The sequence below is a fragment of the Emydura macquarii genome, unplaced genomic scaffold (genome assembly GCF_026122565.2).
Source record: "Emydura macquarii macquarii isolate MOO-44397 ecotype Brisbane River unplaced genomic scaffold, CSIRO-AGI_Emac_v2 contig_1253, whole genome shotgun sequence".
NCBI classification, from domain to species: Eukaryota; Metazoa; Chordata; order Testudines; family Chelidae; genus Emydura; species Emydura macquarii.
This window is the reverse complement of record NW_027131390.1, coordinates 99630566-99657972: the sequence shown is the minus strand read 5'-3', so window position 1 is coordinate 99657972 and position 27407 is coordinate 99630566. Positions and strand designations below refer to the sequence as shown.

Below are 27407 nucleotides of genomic sequence, written 5' to 3'. Positions count from 1 at the left end.
CAGAAAATGGGTTACTGGAAGAGGCTGGGTCTGATTTCTCTGCTGCTGCTGTCTTTCTGTGAGTAGAAAAAGGCTTCTGGTAGGCAATGTTAAGCAGCATACTCATAGAGGTCATTTATTTTTCCTTCCTCCAGCAGAAAGATAATCGTTGATTTCTATCCTAATGGTCATTAGCTGGAGGGTTTGAAATAGCTGAGATTTGAGTACAATACTCTAGCAGTAATGCTGGCTGTATATTTGTCTTCTAACAAATGGTAAACATTCAACTGGGGGATAGGTTTCTGCATGCACTTTCTGAGTTGTTCAGAGATGTCAGTGTTTACAATACAAAAATATATAAAAGTTACTGTTACTTGTTGGAAGGTTTTATTTTATTAAGGCAGATTTAAAAAAAAAAAGTGAGCGGCACTGTTGAATGATTTGACTTCAACAATGTCCAGATGCTGAGATGTTTGCAGCATAGAATTTTTTTTATCAGCCTCAGTTTATGTGCAGGATTAATCAAACTATTAAAGAAGGGGGGTGGGGAGTCTCTGCAGCAACATCTGGCTATTCAGCAAACCATTCCAGCACTTACGTAAAGATTTCTTTGTAATAAATACTCTGGTTAGGTTCCTATAACTTTCTTAATACTTCAGATAAACTCCCTACTCCAGGATTTGAAAATGAACCTCTCTATGCTCTAAATTCTCTTGTTTAAATCTTAATGATGGCTTCACGGGAGATAGATTTGTATATAAATGAGTGGCATATACACATTCACTAAGTATGTATCCATGTCTCTCTGTATATGCAGCACCTATAGTATGTATACATACACATGTCTATATATAGTGTATATTTATATATTCACGCAGACACTGGAACTTTTTTATAGTGAAGTCTTTTTTAAACACAGACTAGTTTTGCTTAATGTGCAAGTTTCACTGTTACTGGAATTGCCCTTTGCTCAATGCAGTGAAACAGTGGGATTTTCATTCTACTTTGTTCACATCCAAGTGAAGTGGGTGTGGGGATCTATCTTCAAATTCACTTTTAGTGGGTCCCAATGCCTACAGAAAACGGGAATGAAATATAATAGACGGATAGATAACTTGTGTGTGTACAAATATGATACTGATTGCAACTAATGAATCAGAGAGAGCCAAACAAGGGAATTGAGTATATATAGTTAGAGTAAGATTTTCAGAGTTGCACAAGACTTTTCCTGTGATACTAACAATAATCTGGCGGATAAAACCATAACTATACTATGAGCATATAGGGGACAGGATGATACATTGGAAAGTGACTACTAAAATAAGCAAAGTTTGAGCAGAACTAACTGAAGTACTAGAGGGTATTATTTTAATCACAGTATTGGATTGTTTTTGGTAAGAAAGGAGACCACTAATTATCCTTGTGAAATGCCCAATTTTAACATTATTTAATTTATGCTTTTCCTCTTTAAAAGGCAAATGTTTAATCTGAAAAGGGTCAAATCAAAATATATCACCATTACTAAATTCATCTGAAAGGTTAAGTGGCTGATATGTCGACAAAGTTAATGTTATTCAATTAATTTTGAGTGTTTAAATATATAGTGTCTCAGGGAGGAAAAAGCCAGAATCTCTTTTACTGGATTTAGTTCAACAATGCTATTTTTTAAAGTGCTACATCCTGTTTTGTGATGCATACAGTTAAGATCAGCTGTGCAGCAGTGCTGGGATTTTCAAAGGCGGTTTAAGAGAATTAGTGTTCAAATACCATTGTTTTTAATTGGAATTGGGCACCTCACACACCCTTAGGCTCCTTTGAAAATCCCAGCCCAAATTATCAAAATGATTTAAAATATTGTGTGATCACCCCTAAAGCAATATTTTCCAAAATTCACGTTGATTAATAGTTAAAGGGCATCTGGATTAACTGTTTAGTGGCAACTGGAAAATAACTCCTCTCACCATAAATGGCATGTCCTTAATCATATAATACAGACAATGGGCTGGATTCCATCTCAACTACACCAGAGTAATCCCATGAATTTCAGTCTTTATTATCATACAATAATAGAAATGTAGGGCTGGAAGGGACCTCAAGAGGTTATGTAGTATACTTGAGAGATGTTACTGTGGATTTACACTGGAGCCGTTGGGAACCAAATTTGGTGCATTATCAGTTTCTAACAGTCCTTTTCATATCACTTTAATCAGTCACACGGCTGAATGGTCATGAGATAACATAGCTATTTTCCTCTGTATGTTGTGAAAGCAAGGATTGTAGTTTGATGTACAGTTAAGAATTCAATAAAGGATTTCCATAACTTTCACTAGTAAATTGTACAAAGACACAAGACTCTGCTCATAAACATTTATCCTTACTTTTTTTTCCTTGTTGTGGCTGCTTTCCAAGGAGCAAGTTTTTCAAAAGCTGAATGTGAAGACAGGAAACTTCTCTGTTGTGTTCCAGCAAAATGCGATGCTATACTACGTTACTAACTTCACTGATGCTAGTTCTAGAAAATTAGGAATGCTTTTGCACGTGGATTTCAGGTTGTGTGCTGTTCTGGAATCCAGATTTTTAAAGGAACGTTGACAGACTGGACAGGGTTCAGAAAAGAACTACAAGAATGATCCCAGGTCTGAAGAACCTGCATTATAGCGAGAGACTAAAGAAGATCAATCTATTTAATTTATCCAAGAGACAGTTAAGATGTGACATAATCAGAGAGAGAATTTCTGATAGTAGAGGGCTCTTTAATCCAGCAGAAAGCTGCAATGAGATCTACTTAGAAGCTGAAACTAGACAAATTCAAATGAGAAATAAGGGGCAGATTTTTTAAAGTGAGGGTAATTAGCCATTGGAACAATTTACCTAGAGATATAGTGGATTCTCTTGAATTATTTAAATCAAGATTGACTCTCTTTCTACAAGATATGCTCTATCTTAACAAAAAGTTATGGGCTTGATGCAGGAATTACTGGGTGAATTTCTAATGCCTGTGTTATAAAGGAAGTCAGAATAGTTTATCATAATGATTTCTTCTGGTCTTAAAATCTACGAGTTGTTCTTGGAAATACATAACTAGTGTAGTGACATCCGTCTACATTTGCAATTGGCATATGAGCACCCATAAGGGAATCAAGCTCAAGAAATCCAGCAGGAAGCCAAGCTGAGCTCATAGATGTATTTGGATCTCACCTCCGGCAAGCTGAGCCCCAGGATTCCAAAGAGCATGCATGATCATATTTGGAATATCTGCACAATCTGTAGTGAGTGCTGTCTCATGTGGGCAGAGCTTCGTTTGTGGCTGGAGCGCGGAAGAGTATCACTACCTTTTTTCCCTCAGGTTCAACTTTAGGGTAATATTTTGGATGCCTTTGTCATGAACAATACCCAGCATAATTCACAATTCTGCAGCCCAGATTCAAAACTAGCTCGGGGTTTGTTTGTTTTTATGGACTCTCATACATTTGCTTGTTTGACATAAGACTCAGCATAAGAGCGTATACTTTATTTTCTTCAGTAAACCTTCCCGAGAAAGGGTTAGATTCCAGTCACTGATGCTCAGCTGTTCTCCACCTCAAATAATCAAGTTATTGTCATCCTTGCATTTAGTGACTCTCAATGTTGTTCTCTCATGTGATAGTGAATTTCATGGTATTTTCTTCTGCATAACTCTTTTCTGTAGCATATCCTTTCTGCGGAGGTCACAGATGTATATTTTCTTTTCCTTAACTCAGCTTTCTGATTTTAAATCCCAGTTCAGGCCACAGCACATTAGTGTAACATTTGTATTTCACTTTAATTATGCGTTCCTCTGATTTTAGTCATTTAGAGACACATTGATCCTTAAGTAGGAATAATCCATACAAGGGAGAGGGAACGCCACCCTCACTCTTCTCACTTAAACTAGTGAGAAATTGGCATAACTCCACTGACCACACTGATATCTACCTGAACCTGCTGACAGCCTGAAACAGTAGCTCTGAGAGATGTGGACTGCACCTAATCATCCTGAGGAACTGTTAACTCTGAAGCCTAACAATAGCAGCACAAATGTCAATATTTTAAACTATTTCACTGACGATCAAAGTGTATGACCTCCTGCAGAAGGACTCTACTCACTTGGCTCCAAATAAGGGCACTGTCATCTGGGTAGCAGTCCACAGGGTTTTAGCAAGAATCATGGGGCTACTGGAACCTTGGGAAGGTGATTTCTGGAAGGCAGTTGGGTACCAGATTAAAGAACGCATGGTGCCTCCAGCTGGCAAAGCAGTGCAACCTTTATTCCCCACCACCACTTCGTCAGGGAAACCCAGAGTATCCCACTCACATTAATGGGAGCAGCATGATTTGTTAATAAGATGCACACATGGACATGGGAAAGCTACAAGGGGTGAGCAGCCCACCCTGGAGGACTTTGTATAGACTCACAGGGGGTGAGAAATTGAAAATAGTTTATTATAAAAAATGGCTGAATGCCTTAACTGCATTGTGTAAATGTAGGCTAACATTATAAACCCCAAGACCCAACCTCCCTCCTCCCCTCCCCCCCAAACACTTTACTGACTGCATCTCCCTTATGCAAAACTAACTCCAATACACACCACAGGTTAGCTAAGAATGCTGACTATTCATGGGAAGAAAACATTCAGTCTTAAGTGCTCAAAGTTGGCTGGTGTGTTGGTGGGGATAAGAGGCTCCAGTAATGGGGCAGGAGACAAGATACACAACAGTCTCTCGGGAACTGCACTATCTCTCTGGGTAAGAGCGAGGTGGAAGAGCTCATCCTAAAATGTAGCAGGAAGTTACCTGGATCCATTTACGGTATCTGTTCATCTGACAGAACTGAGTGTTCTGGAAAGGGCAGGATCAGGCAACCCTCTGCTGCAACCAGGGTTCTCCCCTCTTGCTCTCTGAAGTCCTCACAAGCTGTAAACAGGGATCTTAGTTTTACTGTGTCAGCAGCAAGGACTGGTACCTGCGGAGAACAAGATGGGAGATCTGGATATGCCTACAGTGCCCCCATCTGATTCTCCCAACGTCAGTGCAGTTTATCCTCAGCCTTGCAGACTGCCTCCCTTTGGGGAAACGATCACTTTTGCAAGGGTAGCTGAATTTATGACCCCCTCTTCTGATCTCGAACGCACCCTCGCAGGTCTCAGGCCTGGGGCCTTTACCTCTCTTGGGATATAATCCTGCAATTCTCCCATTCTTAGACTATCCCTAGGCCACAGTACCCTGTAGATTAGCTGCACTCACCCAGCAGGACTAACTGGGTTTGGGCATCTGAAGTTCTTCCCTCCAGGAGTCTCAATTATAGTGATCCAACAAGCCTTCCTAAAACAAAGTATTGTTTAATCTTAACAACAAGGCCAAAACATGGCATAAGAGAAGATTTATGAAATAACAAAAGGTCTACAAGCATGTCTATCTTACCTACAGGTCTAGGTAGGCCTGTCTTACCCCAGACCCCTAACTTCTGGAGGTCTAAGTCTCATTCTGTTCCTTTTAACTCTCCTTCCCCTCTCCTTGAGGGCCCATCTCTGAAAATCCAGCCAAAGTCTTTTGTTCTCAATTTAACAGGCCCTTTTTATTCTACTTCCCAAAAACCAACCTGGTGATCTCAGAAGGGCATTGGTGTTGGAACTTCGGGGCGAAGGCTCTTGCATTGTACCTCAAGTGCTGGGAGATGTATGGCTAGCTGAAACCATTGTTGCCTTTCCTGCCTCTTCTTGAGCAAAGCCTACATTTTCGTATGGTAAACCCTCTTGCAGCAAGCAGCCAAACATATAGAATCTAGAGAATTCATGCATTACTACAGGAAACTCCAAAGCTGCCACAGAAACATCCCTAGTATTTGTTCAGAGACCTCTGGTGACCTATCCCAGGCTCCTCAGGCTGCTTTGTGAAGAGGAGGGGGCTCTTGTTTCTCCGGCAGTTGGAACCAAAACCAGTGTTCCAATAAGGCTTTGGAGACAATTTCGGTCCTAGATTCACTGTTGCAAGTTTACACGATAACCCCTTTCCCCAGCTCTGCAGGAAAACACTAGCAGGGTGCACAAACCCTCCAAACACACAACATTGGAGAGGGACAATCATATTGTATAGATCAGCCCAATCTAGTCCCAGTGGCATTTCAGTTTGATGCCATAAGTGAGTGGGCATTGGGTTGTAGGTGCAGCTTAGGAGAGGAGTCACTTTCCTTTGTAAAACAGGTTGAGAGCTAGAGCTAAGAATGAGCAATATAATAATAATACCTTAATATATTTAGTATTATTATTACTCACTGCCTTAGCCTGACCTCTGAATGTATCCATTTGTACTGGCCCCTTATGACCATTACTTTTAACAGAGTAGATGGAGAGACGTACTCTGTGCACATTGAGGTACAAAAGAAGACAGCGAGGGATTCAAATGGTTATTCATGGATACACAGATTTGACTATTTTACTATTACATTAATAGCCAGAAATGCCACAGAGAAAATTAGCACAATTAAAGCTTTCAGTGATTTCCCCCTTCAATCTGATAATGGATTAAGGGTCAATCGGTGATTTCTGCCATAGTTCACTTTCTATCCCCAGGGGAGAAAAATATGTGATTCTTTGGACAGCTTCTGCTTCCTTGTAAAAGAAACCTGATATAGAGGTTATGAAAAGGCTGAATGAGAGCTAGGTCACAATAACAGCTCTCAGGTAAGAAAAATAAAAGGAATAGGAACCTATTTAACACTTCAGAAAGCTGAGAAAAATCTTGACAATGCTTACCAGATTCATGGGTCCAACCAGGTTATGATTGGCTCAAGAACCAATAAGGATAGGGGTAGGTGGTTCCAACTCATCATGTCCCCATTCCCTTCCCTTCATAATGGGATCAAACCCAGACTGTTTCAATCCTTGGTGTAACTTAGAGCAGCCTCAGGGCTGTTCTAAATTATTCTGACAATGTGGTTCCCTAGAGCTGTTCCAACTGGCCAAGGATTGCTGGAGTGCAGTTCGCTTTGCTCACCATCCCTTATGCCTGCCAAATTCCCCCTAATTGTGGGGGCAGAGACCAGGTGGCATATTCTGGCTGTTAGCTTTATACCACTCAGGAATTTCCCTTGCCTTTCCAGCTATTTTATGCTGCATGAGCTGTGCAACACAACTAGAAGGTGGAACAAGGATCTTGCCCAGTGTCTAGATTTGAAGCAGGATGGTCACAACTAGAGCTGTTTCGAAAATGTTTTTTTATTTTCTGTGAAAAAGTTTGAAAAAAATGGAAGTTTTTCATTTTTGTAGAACTTTTTTTTCCGCATTTCTCAGGTTTACATTAAAATCAAACCCCCATGTTTTTTGGTTTTGGACAACCAAAAACATCAACAAAAAATTGTCAAAATTTCAATTTAATACAAAGGTCATTCTTTTGTCAAAAATTGTTCAGCCAACTCTAGTTACAACACGTGTAAATTTTGTCAGTAACTTATCAAAGGGAAAGTCCATAATGTATTTACACCTCAGATTCATTGCTCATTAAATGAGCAATCACTGGCTTAAAAAAATTAAAATATAAAAGGACTATTCAAGAGTTCCTGTATTTGGAAGTAATGCCAATGTCTATTGTCTACCCTGATCTATATAGTTCTTTGTAAGCTACATGAAGCTCCACCATTTGTCTAGGTTATTTCTCTGAAGATGTTTTTTTCTCCCTCCTTGCAGTGATGATTCATCATCATCATGTTTGCTTTCAATTTGGTCCTTTATGTATTTATATTGTCATCTGGAATAAAATGAATGCACCCCACTGTGGATTGTCATCTTTTATTAGATGTGCAACCTCCCACGTCTTCATACAAACAATATCCACAGTACATTAAGTATAGTTCAGCAGACTACACTGATGGGAACTGAGATGAAACAGTCAGCGACCGTGACTTGGAATGGTCTCTGCACTACATCAGTTTGCTCCTCCATTTACATCGAAAGGTTCAGTGCCCAGTACCAAATGCAAGAGAAACAAAAATTAATTTAAAGAATAAAACCTACCACTGGAAAATAAACATTTATTAGGGGTAATAGACCAGTCAATCACCGATGGCATTATCAATCTGTGGGCGCCAAGAGACGGTAGTTGGACCCAGACTATGGGTTCACGTCCCATAACGGGCTCTTCAGAGCCTTGAAGGGTTGGGCTAGTGGGTCATAACTGGCCCAGCCTTGCTATTCTGCAATTCCTTGAATTCAGGGGAAACAATCATGATCCTGCCTCTGTCCTTTCCTCACCAGTCTTGAGAAGGAATCCATAAGTCCCATCACAGGCATGTTTCAATTCTTCCAATGGTACTTCTGTTTAGCATAGACATCATCAGTTCTTATGGTCAACTCCTGATAGCTGTTTGCCTTTCAGAAGATCAGACGTGAGCACTCACAGATCTTGCATCCACCACCACTGCAGGCTCTGCTCCCAACAATCGCACTCAACAGGATTTACCCCCGAGTGCAGTTACGGCACTGTAGCCATCAGTTGCGTTTAGATACTAGATACATCAGTAGCGTTTAACTGCCTTGAGACAAACCACGAACACGTCTCACAAACTAAACTACAGAGGATTTATACCGAAGCAACTGCATCTTGTCTTTTAGGAAATTAATTTATCTGGCTGTACAATGCAATCTTCCATTTTACAACACGCTGATAGTCATTGCCTACATGGATTCTGGCAGTTTTAAAATGTACCTTAATTGAAATGTTATTCATGACCAGACAGAATTATTTATAAACAGATTTAAACATCTTTTCATCATTTTACACAATTTGCACCTATTAATAAGAACAGACAGCACTGAAGACCCTAGCTACAGTGCCAGTTCTGGCAGCTGCTGCATTTCACTTCACTTTTCCGCTCTCCTCTGTGTTGTAGAGAGACCTATGCTGCAATCTGATCTCTGCTAAAACACTGGGGCTGGAACTTTCAATGGGGCATATGAGAGTCCTTATCTTATTGAATTTCACTTGCCCTCCTGGGTCTGGGGCAGTGGGACACATTCTCTTACCTCTCACGGTGGTGGATGGGGCTCAGTTTTCCTCTCTGAGGTTAATCCTCCAGTCAAAACAAAAACTCCACCTTCTTCTGGAGAACGCAAAAAGCAATCCACCAACAGCAGCTCCATCAGGCATTCTTCATTCTACTTTCTCCCTCCTGGGGCCAGTGGCTGGCCATTCGAGGCTTGTAGCAGCCTTCCCTTGGGATCTCGTCCCGGGAAACAGACCGAGGGTTTTGAGAGGTCTTTTCCCCTTGGTGCAGGGAAGTGAAGAGAACGTCTACCTGCCTTTGCATAGCCTCATACAGGTCCACCAGCTTCCCTCAGGGACACGTCACTCCTCACCCCGGTGCCAGGTTCTGACAGCAATGCCTCCTGGCAGTCCCTGAGAACTAACAGAGTTCATGCCCTCCCTCTTCTGTCAGCTGTAAGTGACAAAGCAACCACCTGCTCCACCGTCAAACTATAGGCTCTCTCACTCTTCCTAAGGCACTTACATAGCCCCCCCATTGCTGTGGTAACCTCACACCACCGCGTGAAGTAGGGAAGTGTTATTATCCCCATTTTACGAATAGGGAACTGAGGCCCAGAGAGACAAAGTGATGTTTCCTAAATCGCCACGTCACTTTCCCCAGGTCTCATTTTATCCAAACCAGCAATATTTGAGTTGCGGGTGGGGGGTGGATAAGAGGTTCTTTTTTGGACCCATCTCATTAACTCTGTGTAACTACTGTTGTGTACCTGTACCTAACAAACAGGGCTTTAAAAGCTACAGTGCACAATACCTTGGACAGAAAGGTTCCTGAGATTTTGCACAGTGCTTTTGTTACTTCAGTCAGTATTTCACAAACTAGGTAGTTTTACTATGTATTTTGCATTGACTATGGAAAAGGTGTGCTCACTTTAAAGTGATTGTACCACCAAGATGAATGTGTACCTTGGTAGTGTTATCATATATCTCTGACCCATTTCCTCCCCTTCCTAGTGCTCATTATATCCTCACTTGTCTGTCAAATGCAACATGTACGCTTCAGTCCTGCGAATTCGTTTGCACATGGGATTACTAACATGGACAACACTATTCATGTGAAGAAATATTTGCAAAACCACGATCTTATGACTGTAAATTCTCTGAGGAAGCTTGAATTGCGTGTGATTTTTGAAGTGCCTACAAGACCCCTGGGCCCTATACAATTAATAATAATAATGTGCAAAAGGCAGCATTCTACATGGATATTGCTATAAAAAACCCTGTTTTATTTTAATCATTTAATAAAGTAGAATGCATTTGCACATGCAGAGCAAATCCCTATGTCCAAGACAGTCAGCAATCTGCAAGAAAGCAGGATTTGAAAATAAAGATTTTTTTATGGCTTTGCTTGCTGAATTAATTTACGCTAGGAGAATCTAAAAGCCAGCATGCCAGATTAGAAGACACAGATTCAATTGTCCTTTTGACTAAGTCATTTTTTCCATGTTTGAAATATCCCAAATTTAGCCAAACTTTTCCATGATCGATAACAGGGTCCTTCCACTTACAACAGGAAGTGATGATACATCCAGCTACTACCAATACATGAGTGATTAATTCAACTCTTTTCAAATAGACGCACGGAATAGGCATCCACAGAAGTAAGAGCAATGGATCCTCCAGGCGTTCAGTTCCTGTTATGTCTTTAATTTATCAACAGGCATCTTTCCAGGGTTGCTGGAAAATACTCTAGGACATTCCCACCAGATGTGCAGGAAGGTAACTTTCGGGTTGCATTCTCTCCAACACACGTTCAATCCAGTTTTGTGTATTTGTTCTACGCCTGCCTGTTTGTAAAACACCATCAGTGGAGGAGGAGTGAAAGATCCTGTTCCATTTATCCTCATCAGCGCTATTGCCCATGGCACATAAGGCCTCCGCTTGGAAAGAATTTGTTTAACAGGATTGTTGTTTAGTGATATACCCATTGGAGCGTGTTTTAGGAATACAGCACTGAGCAGGAGCTGGGTTAGTGAAGTGAATAACGGTTGCAGAGCAGGGACCAGATTAGGAGCTGCATCTCTGAGTGGCACAGCGTGTGCGTGTGTGTGTGTGGTGGGGGGGTGGGCGACGACAGAAGTGGCTGTATGCCATCTTTCTATCCCCAGTTCAGGGCTGTTCTGGGGGTTGGGGTGACTGCTGCTCACGGCTCCCTATGTAGCAGTCATGAAGCCCAGAATGGCCAGTGCTCTGGCCGTGCCCTTCTCCCTGCCCCTTCCTATCTCTGCTATGCACTATACCAGGGGCTGTGAGACAGGGCATGTCCTGGGGGTACTACTTTCCACTGGGGTGTCCCCTTGTGGATGCGTCCTGAGACTAGTTCTGCCCAGACTGACACCCCCCCCCCCCGCCGTCACTCACTCGCACCATAGCCCCTCTTGTGCTCTAGGAGTTGCTGTGCTTCCTCATGGTCATTTTTCCCTTCATCTTCTTGGCTTGGCCCTCCAGTCAGGTCACTGTACAGTTTTTCCCTTTCAGGTAAAAAAGTTTCAATAGACCTGCTGTCCGGGTGCCATTCCAGGCAGTCCTTCCCAATCAAAACTGCATCACTTTCCCAGCGGCTACTAGGGGAACCCAGGCCCATCCATTACTCCAGGTTCCAGCCCAGAACCATATGCCCAGCGACTACGGTTTGTTCAAACTCCGACCTTGTTGCTCTTTCCCACCTTTCTTCCGGCCCTCCATTGCGTTACTACTGGAGCTTCCTCTGCTCCTCATGGCTACCTCACCCTCTCTCAGGGTTCTTCCCAGAGTCTGTATTTCAAGGCAGGATCCCAGGGCTTAAAAACATAACATAAGAATGGCCATACGGGGTCAGACCAATGGTCCATCTAGCCCAGTATCCTGTCTTTCAACAGCAGCCAATGCCAGATGCATCAGAGACAGTGAATAAAACAGAGCAATTTATGAGTGATCCATTCCATGTCATCCAGTCCCAGTTTCTAGGAATCAAAGGTGTAGGAACACCCAGAGCACAGGGTTGCATCCCGACCATCTTCATGAATCAATCCTCCATGAACTTGTCTAATTCTTTTTGAAACCCAGTTGTACTTTTGGCCTTCACAATATCCCCTAGCAACTAGTTCTGCAGGTTGACTGTACTGTGTAAAGAAGTACTTCCTTATGTTTGTTTTAAACCTGCTGCCTATTAATTTCATTGGATGACCCCAAGTTTGTGTGTTATGTCACGGGTAAATAACACTTCCCTATTCACTTTCTCCCCACCAGTCCTGATTTTATAGACCTCTATCATATCTGCCCTTAGTCATCATTTTTCCAAACTGAACAGTCCCAGTTTTTTTTAATATCTCCTCATATAGAGCTGTTCCATACCCCTAATCTTCCCCCCCCCCCCCTTCTCCATATTTTTCCAATATATCTTTTTTGAGATGGGGTCACCAGAACTGCACACGCTATTTGAGGTGTGGGCATACCCTGGATTTATATAGAGGTATTATGATATTTTGTCTTATTATCTATCCCTTTCCTAATGGTTCCTAATATGCTGCTAGCTTTTTTGACCACCACTGCACACTGAGCAGATGTTTTCAAAGAACTATCCATGACTCCAAGATCTATTTCTTGGGTGATAACAGCTAATTTAGACCTCATCATTTTGGATGTGTAGTTGGGATTATGTTTTCCAATGTGCCTTGCTTTGCATTTATCAACATTGAATTCCATCTGCCATTTTCTTGCCCAGTCACCCAGTTTTGTGAGATCCCCTTGTAACTCTTCACAGTCAGCTTTGGATTTAACTTTCTTCAGTAGTTTTCTCTTCTCTGCAGACTTTGCCTTTTTCCAGATCATTTATGAATATGTTGAACAGCGCTGTCCCAGTACAGTGACCTTGGGTCGCCTCGCTATTTACCTCTCTCCAGCATGAAAACTGACCATTTATTCCTAGCCTTTGTTTCTTGCCTTTTACCCAGCTACTGATCCATGAGAGAACCTTCCCTCTGATCTCTGGTCTGCTTACGCTGCTTAAGAGCCTTTGGTGAGGGACCTTGTCAAAGACTTTCTGAAAGTCCAAGTACACTATATCAGGTGGGTCACCCTTCTCCATCTGACCACTGACCCCCTTAGAACTTCTCCTTGCCCGTAATCAGCTCACCTCCTCTCTAGGTAGTGACTGCAGAGTTCCTCCCAGCAGCCCTTCTCCTACATCAGCTTCCTCTCTTTATAAGCTTAGCCCAGCTCATGCCCCAGCTGAGCTTCATCAGCCATTAGGCCTTAGCAGGCCATGGCTTTCCTCCAGGTGCAGCCTGTAGTTAATTGGCCTGTTTTACCTGTTCGGGCCTTGTGTGGGGTGGTCACCCATCACAGGAGAGGATAGGGCCACCTATGTTACTCTTGTGCCACGCCTCTGGCACAGGAATTTTCTGAAAGGGGATCCACTTGGGTTCCATCCCCTTTACCCAAACACCACATCTATGAACAGCACAGCTGGCTGGACACACTAATTGCTATGGTTTGTTTGGGAGGATGTTCTGGGACCTGGTTTGTCACTGGAAGAGCATTTCCATCCCCCTATCCCAGGCTCCTCACCCATGCTAGTTCCTTTGTCCATAGACCTTGTATTCAGGCTTTCCTTAGGCAACAGGTTTGCACATACACAATACTCCCATTGAATTCAGTGGTTAGTTTTGCGTGCAGAGGACTTGCAGGCACCTTTTGAAGAGTTTTCTCATAAGAAATAGTCCCATTTGTGCACAGATATTTCTTTCTTTCTGGGCTGTATTCGGATAAAATTCTTTTTGTTGTATGTTCCCCCATATGGCGTATGATGATAATTCACCAACATGGTATTGTCGTTGCTAATTGACATTTTTCATCGATTAGGCCCATCTGTCACAATCAGGAGAGTTCTTGAATCAAGGAATGTGCATAAACAAAGTCAAAATTTTAAAGTGACTTTGATACCTCAATTTTTGGGTGCCTCAATCTGAGACGCCCCAAAACGCCTTATTTTTAGAATAGGGGGTGCTGTGCTTTCTGAAAATGAGACCCCTTTAAAGAATCAGTCTCCAGCTGAACAGCAAAAAATGGAGGCACCAAAAATCATTCACCACTTTTGAAAATTTCAACCAGTATACTTAGGAATTTACAGATGTAAGGCCTGTTACTGAGTATGCTCATCTCCACTGACTTCAGCAACTGAAGTCCAAGTTAGTGGGGGGGAGACCCAATATTTTAAGTGTAATTTATCTGCCGCCACTTTTTTTCTTTCTATCATTCCATGTACTTGGACGAGGAAACTATTCTCAGAAAGCTACTTATCACCACCAACAATCCATAGATTTAATTGATCATTTGTGTTTCTTGCAAAAAAATGGAAAATACTGATGACCTGCTCAGTGTCACTATACATTATCAGTTAAGAGCATTCCACATAAAATCGATGATACTCGAACATTATTTAGATGTGTTTCGCACCAGTTTCCAAAGCTGTTGAAACTGTTTTACTTACATATCATTTATATTATTAATTTGTTGACAAAAATATGGCTAAATCATGTACATTGTCTGGCTAAATCAGATTTAATTTTTTTCCACAAAACATTACTGTAAAATCAATGAACACCTATTGAAAAAAATATTATCATAATGTACTTGTGTGTGTGTATAAATTGTAACTAATACTTTGTAATAATACTTTGAAGTTTTATAGTGCCTTCCATCTGAGGATCTCAAAGTGTTTTACAAATATTAATGAGTTAAGTCTCACAACATCTTAGTCAGATAGGGAAGTGTTAGTATCCTCATTATAAGGCGTAACATTGATCGGTTGGCCATATATGGGCACATTCAAGAGTTTGAGTTTCTTTTAAGTTCAACCTTTGCTTTCAATTTGCTGGTTTGGGCTTGATTGATTTGTTTTTTTCAGGGAGGTTGGCGCATGATTGCTTTAATAATTACAATCTCCTTATAAAGGTGGATTTTTAAAAAAAATCTGCTATTGATATGTACACTCAACTTAAACTTAAGTTTAACAATGCTTGTGTCTGGAAGATTCTTGGTAAAACAGGATAAAGTATTTGGTATCTTGCAGGCTATAAAATTTCCAAGTAAAGCTGGTAAACATTTTAGTGACCAGTTCTTTTAGTTGGTTGAAAAACAGGAAATTTTTTGCAAAAACCAAATTGAAATTTTTCTACAAAAATTTCAATTTATGAAAAATTTCCATCAGCTTTCTTTCCAGGTGTGGGCACATGGACCTAGATGGGAATGTTAAGCTGGAGTACTAATACCACTGCAAATAAATAATAACTGTTCATAACACCTCATGAGAAGATCTTTAGGAAAGAGATTTCTCTATTTTGCAGCTTGTTGAGACAGTTATTTCCAAGTTAGTATAGAAATATAAGTTTTAATGGATGTGAGGCAATAGTCAATGTTGGAACTTTCTGATAAAAGTACATTAAGAATTAATAGAGGACCCCTTCACTTCATTCTTTTCATTCATATCCCAGGCAACACTAGCCTCATCACCGTAATAAAATAATCAAAGGATTGGAAGATGCTTAAGTTAGTGGATCACAAAACTCTATCACTGAGTCATAACAGCTACTCCATTCCAACATGTCTTCACTGGCTCGTCAAAGTCCTCCGAACAGATGGTAAATAGGACATGTGCCAGGAATTTTCAAACACTCTCCAGGAATTTCATCTAAATCATCAGTAAACCATTTGCACTTAAAACAGAGCAAACTCTGTTGTCCAAATGTGGCCCAGATAATGTTTCTATCATGTTTACCTAGTCTGAGGATAGCTTTGGATTTTTTTTATTGCCTTTTTTGTTCTCCTACTCCTAACCACTCCTACAGATGTATGCCTCTGCAGAGCTAGGAAAATACACACAATGCTAAGTTCCAGAGCAAAAAAAATATAGAAATATTTTTACTAATATCTAGGTGGCCAAGGTGTAGCAACCTGTAGGCCAAATACAGCTCACGTTCTGCTATTTGTCCTATTGCTACTTTCATCATTAATACAAGCAGGAACTGGCCTACGAAGACTATAGCTCCATTCTCGAACCAAATGACCTGGTAAGTGTGTTAGTGAAATGGGGTTTGAATAAGGGTAGGCTTACTGAGACAATCAGACCTTTTCTTGGTAGCCAAGAAGAAACCAGCAGAAAAATGATGGAGATGGTGTTCGTTCCCTCCTTTTGCCACTGAGGTTTGCAACCTGCATCTTATCTAAGGGACCTTGAGAGATCTTCTAGTCCAGTCTACTGCACTTAAGGCAGTACCAATCATTATCTAGACCATCCCTGACAGTTGTCTGTCTCCAATGATGGAGATTCCATCACCTTCCTAGGAAATTTATTCCTGTGCTTAACTACCCTGGCAGTTAGGAAGTTTTTCGTAATGTCCAACCTAAACCTCCCTTGCTACGATTTAAGCCCATTTCCTCTTCTCCTATCCTCAGAAGTTGAGAATAATTTTTCTACATCCTCCTTATAACAACCTTTTATGTACTTGAAAACTGTTTCCCCCCCCCCCCCCCCAGTCTTCTCTTCTTCAGACTAAACAAACCCAATTTTTTCAATCTGCCTTCATAGCTCATGTTTTCTAGACCTTTAATCATTTTTGTTTCTCTTCTCTGAACTTTCTCCAATTCATCCACATCTTTCCTGAAATGTGGCACCCAGCACTGGACACAATACTCCAGTTGAGGCCTAATTAGTGTGGCATAGACCAGAAGAATTGTCTTGTTTTGCTTACAACACTCCTGCTAATATAGCCCTGAATTATATTTTTTTTACCCTTTACGTCTCTAGCTAGTTTAATCTTGTTTTGTGCCTTGGCCTTTCTAATTTTGTACCTACATACTGGTTTTGTGTGTTTATATTCATCTTTTGTAATTTAACCTAGTTTCCACTTTTTGTAAGACTTTTGAGTTTGAGATCATTGAAGATCTCCGGGTTAAGCCAGGGTGGTCTCTTGCTGTACTTCATATCTTTCCTACTCAGTGGGATACTTTGCCCTTGTTCACTTAATAATGTCTGAAAAACTGCCACCTCTCTTGAACTGTTTTTCCCTTACTCTTGCTTCCCATAGGATCTTACCTACCAACTAACTCTCTTAGTTTGCTAAAGTCAGCCTTCTTGAAATCCATTATTTTTGTTGTACTGTTTTCCCTCTTATCATTTCTTAAAATCATGAACTCTACCATTTTATGTTCACTTTTACACAAGCTAACTTCCACTTTCAAATGTTCAACCAGTTCCTCCCTATTTGGCAAAATCAAATCTAGAACAGTCACTCCCCCAGTAGTTTTCTCCACCTTCTGAAATAAAAAATGGTCTAATTTTTGTCTTTTTTGCATGGGGTCCTCACCACAATGACCCATGGTTTAGCCACTTGGCGACTGGATTATTGCAATGTACTCTTTGTGAGACTGCTGTTTCTGCTTTCTAGTCATGATATGGTGTATTCTGAGAGGTTGGCTTTAGACTGTAAAGTCCTAAATGGGTAGGGGTTCTTGTAGAACTGGTAGAATTATTTCATGAGTATTACAGTCAGCATTCCTCCCCCACCCCCCAAATTCACTGAATAAATTATTCACAAACGTTCTCATTATTCAACCAACTCTAGGTACTGGTCACCTGAAATCACACTGCAAGGCCTTTCTGTTCTCTCAGGCTTTTCCACGTGGGCCTGAAGGGGAGGTAAATGGGGTGAGTGTGGCTAGGAGGGAGTAATGGGGGAGTTTTAGGGTTGAGGGGCTCTAGGATGCGCTTAGCTTTTGGACATTGGTCCTAACTGGAATGATATTATTATAATGAGTCTACGTCTGACTTCAGGTGATTATATGTTAATAAACTGAAGTACACACAATGAATGGACCATTGCTTCTGGGATCCTGTGGGTTATATCACCATATTGAAGATGACAATAGGTGCATTCTGCTCCATTTTCACTAATTTAGACAATTAGACATGGTCTTCTAGCAACTGGTAAGTAGCCCATAAAGGCCCTTAGATGGACAAAATTTGGATACGAAGGTTTACATAGTAACTACTCACATTTGAATTTCATAATACTGTAATTAACATGCAGCTGCTGCATTTTTAACTGGTTAGGAACAATTATCACAGGGTAAACCCACAATTGCTTTTCTCCTTCACAGCAGAGTTTACATTGCATGCTAATTGCTTTTGGACATACTGAATACAATTACACAGTAATCTGCAAGAGCCAGTACATGCTTTGCAGCTACATAGTATTAAAAACAGCATTAAGTTGTCATGTCATTAAAGAGCAGTTATCTAGTATTTATGTCCTGGGTGACTTGAAGTATTACTGTAATTTCTACCACTGTTCTGACATACAACCCTACTATGGCGAGATTTTTCAATGGAATGTACTGGGTGTTAAGCACGTTTGAAAACGTGGTGCCTACTAACCTCAGGGGTCTGACTGTGGATCAGGAGTTACAGACAACCACCCACACCTTGTAGATTCCCTGCCAAGTTTTAGAACAACCTTGTTCATTGAATGTGTTACAGGCAGAGTATCAACCTGTTGTAAAACTCATGTTGAACTGTGAATTCACCCATGGCCATTTCCCCCTTGCTCTCCTGTTGTCATGTCCCTATACTGCAGGAGGACCCTATCAGATGCTCTGATTACATTTTTCCTTCCCCTACATGATGACTTTTGTTATTTAGGAATAGGCAAAGTAACTCAGTCTAGCACAGGAATCACCCATAGTGAGGCATGGGCAATTGTTTTAACATTACATCACTACAACAGAACAACATTCTGTTACACGTCAACTCGGTAAGGCCCCAATTCAGCAAAGCACTCAAGCATCTGCTTAACTTTAATTACTTGACTTAGTTATTTGGCAAATAGGGATGGAATTAAGTACATGCATAAAATTAAGCATGTGTTTAAGAGGTTTGCTGAATCTGGACCTTACTGAGTTGAGAAACAATGGTAACAACTCATAACAGAACAAGTGATGGAGTCCTTTGGTTAGCCAGGTTCTAAAAACAAACACAATATTTGCAGACATTTCTGTGAATAATTTCTAGCAACATTTTAAAAATCAGCATTTTCTTATGGGCCTATCTTTTTGGTAGAAAAATTTAAATTAGTTTTGTATGAAACTGAAATTGGCTACAGTTAAATTTACTTAAGCATCTAACTCTGGAGATTCCTCTGGTGTTTGCCTACATCTGCCCTTCCATGCTGAAGAAACATCACTCCTGAAACAGCCTGAGGTTGAGGATACATTTATTTAGCTTGACTGGTGCCCTCAAAATGTATGTAAATTCTATACTACTTCTTTGCATTCGTATCCTTTCTGTGTCTGATCCAAAGCTCACTGAATTTAATGGGCATCTTTCTACTGACTTCAATGGACTTTCTATCAGGTCCTCCTTAATTTCAAAATCTAAAAATATGTAGGTTGTTTTTTTCTTTTTATATGTCTTTCTTTGTCCACTGCTTAAATTAAAACAGAAATCATAAATCAGTACACTAGAGGTAGCCACATTTTAATGAACACAGGGAAAATATCCGTAAAAAAGGGAAAGATTGCTTCATTACAATAAATTTTATTACTTTAATCATCTAAACCAAACAATAAATGGAGAATATCTTATAATTTCTTGTAGTTTAATACAGTCCAATCATTCCATAGCTTTATTCCCAAAGGGTAGTAATTGAAGCCTGAATGAAGAGCAAGAGGGAAAAAGCATCCTGTAATTATTCTTTTGAATTTGAAAAAGGATTTCAGTTCACCCGTTCATGACCCTTTTGCATTTACTTTCCACAAACATTTGATCAGCACAGTTTTGCTAGCACGAATGGTCGTAGAAAATGAATTTAAACTTGAATATGCAGCCAAAGCAAATAAATTATATATTTGACTCTAATATTCAAACTTCAAAATGCATGCTGGGCTAGTAAGCTAGTTACGGCATGTTAAGCATTGGATAAATCCAAAAGAAATAATAATGAAACAAATCATCCAAGCAGAGATGAGAACCAGTAGCCAACAAATTGCAAATGCCAAAGTGCATTTGCCATCAATTGCTCGTGAACTACTCCCACGGTGGGGAAAAAATGTATATAATTCTGTATAATGGATACATAAAGAATGAGCAGTTTGCAATAGGCTCACACATTTTGGGTAGATGGTCACAGCCCTTTCTCAGCCACACAGGAAAGCAAAGACACCCTCCTCCCTATTCTCCTGTTCAGATTGTGACTCCAGCTACAAGCGCTTCTCACCTGATCACCAGATATTCCATAAGAGCAAGTGGACGGGAAATAAGGAGCTCCCTGGCTCTGGGTCGTAAACTGCTCCATGTAAATAATTTACTCCTCCCCCAGACCAAGGGCAGGCAGCAGAGAAGGCATCGTTACTGTCTGAGTAACAATTCATTCACTGCTTCTGGGGCGACACAGGTTGTTCTTTCGCTTCCGAGCAAATCACTGTCTAGCCTTCTGTTCACAGAAGAGGCAAAATCTAACACATTATTTGCCTTGAATTATTCACTCAGCTCAAGGTGCAGGCTATGGGCCAGATTTTAAAAGGTAATTAGGTGCCTAAAGATGCACATAGATAGTGGGAGGAGGCTGGAAGTGCTATGACAAGTGAATAGCGGTGGTTGCTAAGGTGAGCAGGATCTTGTGAGTGCTGCTCCTGTTTAAACCTCCCTGAGGTTTGCATGACTGCAAATAGGAAGAATTTGGCTGGACTTGTGTATTACACGTTGTGTGTACATGTTATACACAGAGCTAAGGAGGACTGGCAGCAAGTCTGTGTTCAAGGATCCCCTAAAGGGGGAAGGGCACAATACAGAAAGGGCAGCCGTGGGAAAAGGAAACAATAGTGGCTTTGTCTCTGGATTTGAGGCTGCTGTGTGGGCAAAATGGCACCTGCCATAAGTTAGGGCAGCCTCAGAGGCTGGAATCACACATAGTGCTCTGTGCTATGGGCATGCACCCCCCTAGCACTTCGTGTCGCCTCTACATCCCCTGTGGGGGAAGGGACAATATAGTGTTGCTTACATCAGTCCTACTTTTCTCCTGCACTGAAGAAATTCTCCCTCAACCCCTTGCAGCACCCCCTGTGGCCCTTATATACCACCACAGGGACCAGAATCAGCCCCTGAATCAGTAAACCAACCAGTGGCTGGGTTTGCTTTGTTTGGGTTATCCTCGGCGCACACCCATTAGCGAAGGGCCTTGCTGCAGAAGATCACGGCTGGACAAGAGAAAAGCTGGTGACAGTGCTGTGAAGATGGCGCTATCCTTTAGAAAGAATACAGCGTGCAGTAGCCTTTAGCTCTTCAGTCCCAGCCACCTGTGCAAATTCTGATCTGGAGCCAACATGCCGAGTTCTGTTGTACATAAACTTCAGAAACAGCTGGCTGATCAAAGGGTTGCAGAGCAGGCTGTGCTTAATGGTTGGCAGGTGTTTGGTCATTTTTCCTCCTAGCCCTCTCAGGCCACCTCCCTTTCCTTTCCCGCTGCCTGTCACCACACAGCCCCTCTTCCCTGCCCTACAACATGCAAGCCCTCTCATCCAAGGACTGATCAGCCACCATTCAGGCCCACTCACCTATCCCTACGGGCAAACTGTTCTGCTTCTCCTCCCTCGACTGCCTGTTCAACAACCCCTGCATCCTACCTACTTCTCCGCACCCACCTGCCTGCCTCTTCTGCTCCCCATTACCCCTCTTCCACCAATGGACCCTGGTTGTTCTGCATGACCCACTTGAGACCTTCTCTCAGATACCACCACTCATCCCAGCTGCTCAGGAAATGCCCATCTGCCATGATGCCCGCTGATAAACAGCCAGAGAGAAAATGCAGAGGGGGGTGAAAGGGTCAATTCCTATACTTTCAAAGTTCTAGTTGACAGTCTAAATGACTCCTCACGCTAGCTTGCAGGCCAGCTGAGTGAGAACAATAATAGTTGGAGTTTACAACCATCCTTATTCCATTTGCAGAGTTTATACAATGGAAAATAAAAACCAGAGTGTGTAAAGTAGAAAAGTTTCTCTTTAATGTTATGGAAATTGCTTCATTACTGGAAAAATGTGAACTCTGTGTGCATGCGTATTTGCAACTCGTTGCATTGCAAAGGGTGGAACAGTGGAATTCAGAAATAAAAAATGACTCAGAGGCTGCAGGCTCGATGAATCAGTCAGCACTGTTATTCCCTCCCCCCTCTTCCCCCCCCCCAAAAAAGGAGCACAATATGGAAAATAATTATCCGTACCACTGTGCTACAACAAACCTGTCATCTAATGGCAAGTCTGCCCCCTGGATTTCTAAATTCAGGGCTAGACACCTTATTACCAGGAAGAGGAGACAAACTAGTGGGAGCTCAGAAAAAAGAACATCTGTGTTTAAGGAGGCTGGTGGAACTGGCTTAAATGGAAGGACTGAAAGACCTCAGCATTGTGTATCCTGCAGTCCTTTCTCACACAAGAATCAAAGGGACTATTTATGTGATCAAGGGTTTTCCAGGATCAGGCTTTAAATATGGAGAACTGGCTATGTGACAAATAAGGGAGGGGAATATGATAATTATCTGCACATGTTCCAAGAAGAGGGAACAGTTGTTCGGGTTAGTAGAAGGGACATGATTAGGAACAATGGGATGAAATTCAGAATAGGAAAATTTAGACTTAATATCAGGAAAAGAATTGCTAACTATGGAATAATCTGCCAAATGAAGAAGTGGAAACTCCATTGCTTGGGGACACATACTGTTAGACTGAGCAAAGCATTACAAAATAGTAGGATGTCATGCAGGACTGGCGGCTGGCTAGATGACCTGCAGTAACAGCAACTAGATACGATGTTGAAGAGCACATTAAAGAATACCACAGACAGATAGAAAAACCGTATTATCTAATCTATCTTTAATTTCTATGCTCCTGTGATTTTAAGAGCTGGAGAACAACCGCATGAGCGAAAGAAATTGAAGAGAATAGTCCTTGCATATAATTCTGGGCCAAATCCTCCTTTCTGTTAACTGGTATGATACCATTGACTGCGCTGTTACTCACAGCAGAACTAGCACACGTTATGTTTGTTTTGTGACATTGCACCATAATGTTACTGTATAAAACTTCACCAAATAATAAGCTGTCTTGAGGTAAATGCCACATGCAAAGCCCAGTAATTTTGATGGCACTTCGATATTAGTGATTAGCAATACAATACATTAGACAGAGAGACAAGAGAGACATATTACCCTGCAGATCTCCCCTATTCCTCTTTTTTACAGCAGTTTACAATAAGTTGGACTGTGATGTAACTTTAGCATCTGAAGCAGTCTTAAGAACTTTCCTGGAGCAGCCCATACACATCAGCGTTTATTTTGTAATAGGACTAACCATTACTTACAAAACACATTCATTTAAAGAAGTTACTTTTAAGCACAAAAAGTAAATGGCAGAATAAGTCGTAGCATCCTACCTTTGAAAAAGATCCAGCTAGTCCACAAAATGAATACTGCCTGTTTGACTCGGCATCAGGAAGCACCAATGTCTAATGCAATCACAGTCGACCCCTTTTTATTCACCAGGATACATTATGGACTCATTCCAGTCTTCACACACATGGATGAGTACAAGTGCAGCCGTTTATTGCACAGGGAAATGTGAGAGCAGGATTCAGTTGTATGAGCTGAAGGAAGTGCAAGCCACACTGCAATTCCAATAGGAGACATGCTTAGCGCATCATGGGGTATCCTAGAAAATTTGCTACTGAGTCTGACCAGCTCAAATAATTTGGTCTGTTCTCCCCTGGATACTCAGGGGTATATATGGAGTCCATAAGTATCTATGTGGGGAACAGAAATTTGATAAGAAAAGGCTCTTCTGTTTAGTAGACAAAGGAATAACAAGATCCAATGACTGGAAGTTGAAGCTAGACAAATTCAGACTAGATAAAAGGCACACATTTTTAACAATGAGGGTAATCAACCGGTAGAACAATTTACCAAGGGGGGTCGTGGACCCCCCATCACTGACAATTAAGATTGGATGTTTTTCTAGAAGAGCTGCTCTAGATCAAACTAGAATTAATTCAGGGAAATCCTATGGCCTGTATTATGCAGGAAAGTCAGAACTAGACAGTCACAATGGTCCCTTTTGCCTTGTAATCTATCAATGTACAAACCTATCAGGAATATAGGCATTGCCACACTGGATCTAGTGCAGTATCTGGTCTCTGACACTGGACACTGCTTCATGAAAGGAACCCTGCAGTAGGCAGTTATAGAAAAACTTGCCCACAGGGAACATTTCTAGCTTCTTCACATGGCTCAATGGGAGACTAGATCCCATTGGCTTGTTTTTTTTTCTTTTTAATATGGAGAAACAAATACTGAGTATAACAGGGAAAGAATTTTGTCACACTCAAAATAATTTTACGAGTAGCTCTATTATTATGTAGCTGTGTCATTAGTCACCAGATGAAATCCAGTTCTAAAGTCCAGTCCTGAGCTCAGATACACACGTGCGCCTCATCAGAAAGGACCACAGTCTGTATTTTTCAGAAGTGTAGGGAAGCCTGTGCATTAAGAAGCAGCTCTGTATGATCCCCGTGCCTTGAAACTTGTGTGCGTGTGCCTCACCTCAATCTGATGTGGTTTGAAAGAGGTGAAAGGTCTTAGCTTTGCATCCCAGTTATTCATTGCCTATTGCCTTAGACGGGCACATCAGGAACAAATACAGTAGAACCTCGGAGTTCAGAACACCTCTGGAATGGAGGTTCTTCGTAACTCTGAAATGTTCGTAACTGAACAAAACGTTTGGTTGTTCTTCGAAAAGTTTACAACTGAACATTGACTTAGTACAGCTTTGAAACTTTACTCTGCAGAAGAAAAATGCTGCTTTCCCTCTATTATTTTAGTAGTTTACATTTAGCAGTACTGTACTGTATTTGGTTTGGGGTTTTGTTTGTCTCTGCTACTGCCTGACTGCATACTTCCAGTTCCAAATGAGGTATGCGGTTGACTGGTCAGTTCGTAGCTCTGGTGTTGGTAACTCTGAGGTTCTACTGTATGCCAAGTGGAAATTATTGTATACACATGGGAAAATAAACAATGTGCAGGAACCTCCTCTGAAGCATATTCAATAAGGAGCTGCCTTGTCTACGTGTCATTTGACACAGCTACCAGGCTAAAGCAAAGACCCGAACAAGAAATCCAGCCATTGTGGACAAAACATGGCTTTGGGACACTTTCCAGGGGATTTTGTCTCCATACATCAATAAAGGGGTCACACTCATCCACACCTTCTAACTGATGTACAACGCTCTACTTGGTACCTCAGTGCCATATGGAGAGCCCAGTTTTCAAAAGTAGGTACTTGTGAAATTAATTGCCTGGCCTGTGTCATTGTTTCAGCTGGAGCATGCCTTTTTCTTCCCAGGCACATATGCTCCATGCTACAAATTCCTTGCCACCTTTACTGGTTATCACTTGGGGATAATGGTATTGGGGCTCTGCAGAGGGTCCAGCACAGATATTACATGATATGTACCTAAACCTGTCTGAGATGTGCTGTGGAAGATGATTGCTCCCTAGCGAATACCATCTATTCCATTCAACTTCTTACATTGCTGTGTTATCTGAGCACCTTCCCCAGTGCATTCAGATTATCCATTGGGAGGCTGATGTTTCAGGGACTGAATTAAGTCTATTGAGGTGGACAAGATTGGTGCAGCGAGCTGCTAGGAAAGCGAGTTTAGGTCTCCATATAAATGGGAAGAATATAGTGCAGTGTGTGGGGGAAAACAAGTACTTTAAAAGGGACGGTGATCAGATTCCTGCTTCCACTCCAGGAAAAGCCTGGCTGATAAGACCTAGTGGTGAATTAAGCAGCACGCAGGTTCACAAAGCTACCTTCACCATGTGTTTTTTGTGTGTCTCCTTCTTAAGTTCCAGACACAAAACAAGCACATAGTAACAGAGAATTCTTTCCCAGGTGTCTGACTGGTGGGTTTTGTCCACATGCTCAGGGTCTAACTGATCGCCATATTTGGGGTCGGGAAGGAATTTCCCTCCAGGTCAAATTGGCAGAGACCCTGGGGGTTATCACCTTCCTCTGCAGCATGGGCACAGTCACTTGCAGATTTAAACTGGTGTAAATGGTGAATTCTCTAACTTGAAGTTTTTAAATCACGATTTGAGGATCAGTAACTCAGCCAGAGGTTATGGGTCTATTGCAGGAGTGGGTGGGTGAGGTTCTGTGGCCTGCATTGTGCAGGAGGTCAGACTAGATGATCATGATGGTCCCTTCTGGCCTTAAAATCTGAGTCTGTGTGTAACAGTTATGAAGATCCCCTTTCCTGCTCCCAGGGTTAACCTTTTAAATTCCTGCTTTCCTACCTGGACTCCCTAGCTGGTGAACTAATTACTTCATTAACTCATCGGGCTACCAGCAGGTGTGAGTGCTCTCTTCTATCTTAACCACACCCAGTGCCCTGCATGTTTTTAATGACCAGGATTCTGTCTTACTGAGAGCCCAATTTGAAGCTGTTAACAGCACGCACCCTGTCACAGAGACACCATGTGAGTGCAAAAGTGGGGCTCAGGTAAGCAATAGCACACGGGCAACAGGGATGCCCTCAAAGCAACTGGAAAGCAAACTTTAAAGCCTCTTGGCTGTGGTATCAATCCTGCTGCTCCAGTAAGAGATACTCCAAAACTTTTTTATGGTTTCATTTCTGTGTTCAAATGCCTAGAGTCAGCTCTTAACCTTTCTGAAACAGCTCCTGGTTCATAGCAACAAAAAGCAAAAACATGACCCTGTTCCCATAAACAAAGACACAAAAACTTACTGTGGATGAAGAGACAAAGCTCAAAGCAACCCACCTCTTGGTGACTTCAGACCACCCTTCCAAACTGTGTTTCACAGTAACTTTGACTAACTATTATTTTATTGGCTCACATCACGTCCTTATGGCTTCAATTTATTTTTTTGGAAAACCTCACCCTGCATTTAATTAGTTTATAGTTTGTTCCAAGTTTTGCTTATCCAGCTTTTGTGCCTTTTTTTTTTTTTTTTGAAGTTTGTATTTTGATGTTTAGCATTTGCCTCAGCAACATCTGGAACCCCTTTATGGAAGCGTCCTGTTACTTTTACTGCTCGTGGAGCTTTATTAAATCATCTGAGTATTAATATTGAAAGTGTTCATCTGGGTCTAATTAGGACTACGCTGAGTGATGTGGCAGCTAAACTGTGCCTACGAGCTAATTGTTCAGGGACACAAAGTTCTGAAGGAACTTTTGGTGGGTTTCTTACTTATTTTCATTTGTTAAAAAAGAAAGGGGGTTTCCTGCCGTAATCTCTCTCTCAGAAAAGATAATGGAATCACATGCTG

At 41.4% G+C, this 27407-nt stretch overlaps 1 protein-coding gene across 1 annotated transcript in view; it reads left to right on the top strand.

The window, feature by feature from the left end:
* LOC137154237 (TGF-beta receptor type-2-like) overlaps nucleotides 1-27407 on the top strand; it is a 58771-nt gene continuing 31364 nt past the window's right edge. The window contains exon 1 of the mRNA XM_067549924.1: nucleotides 1-58. Within this exon, the coding sequence (XP_067406025.1) occupies nucleotides 7-58 (52 nt within the window). The 5' untranslated portion in view covers nucleotides 1-6. The remainder of the gene's footprint in view (nucleotides 59-27407) is intronic.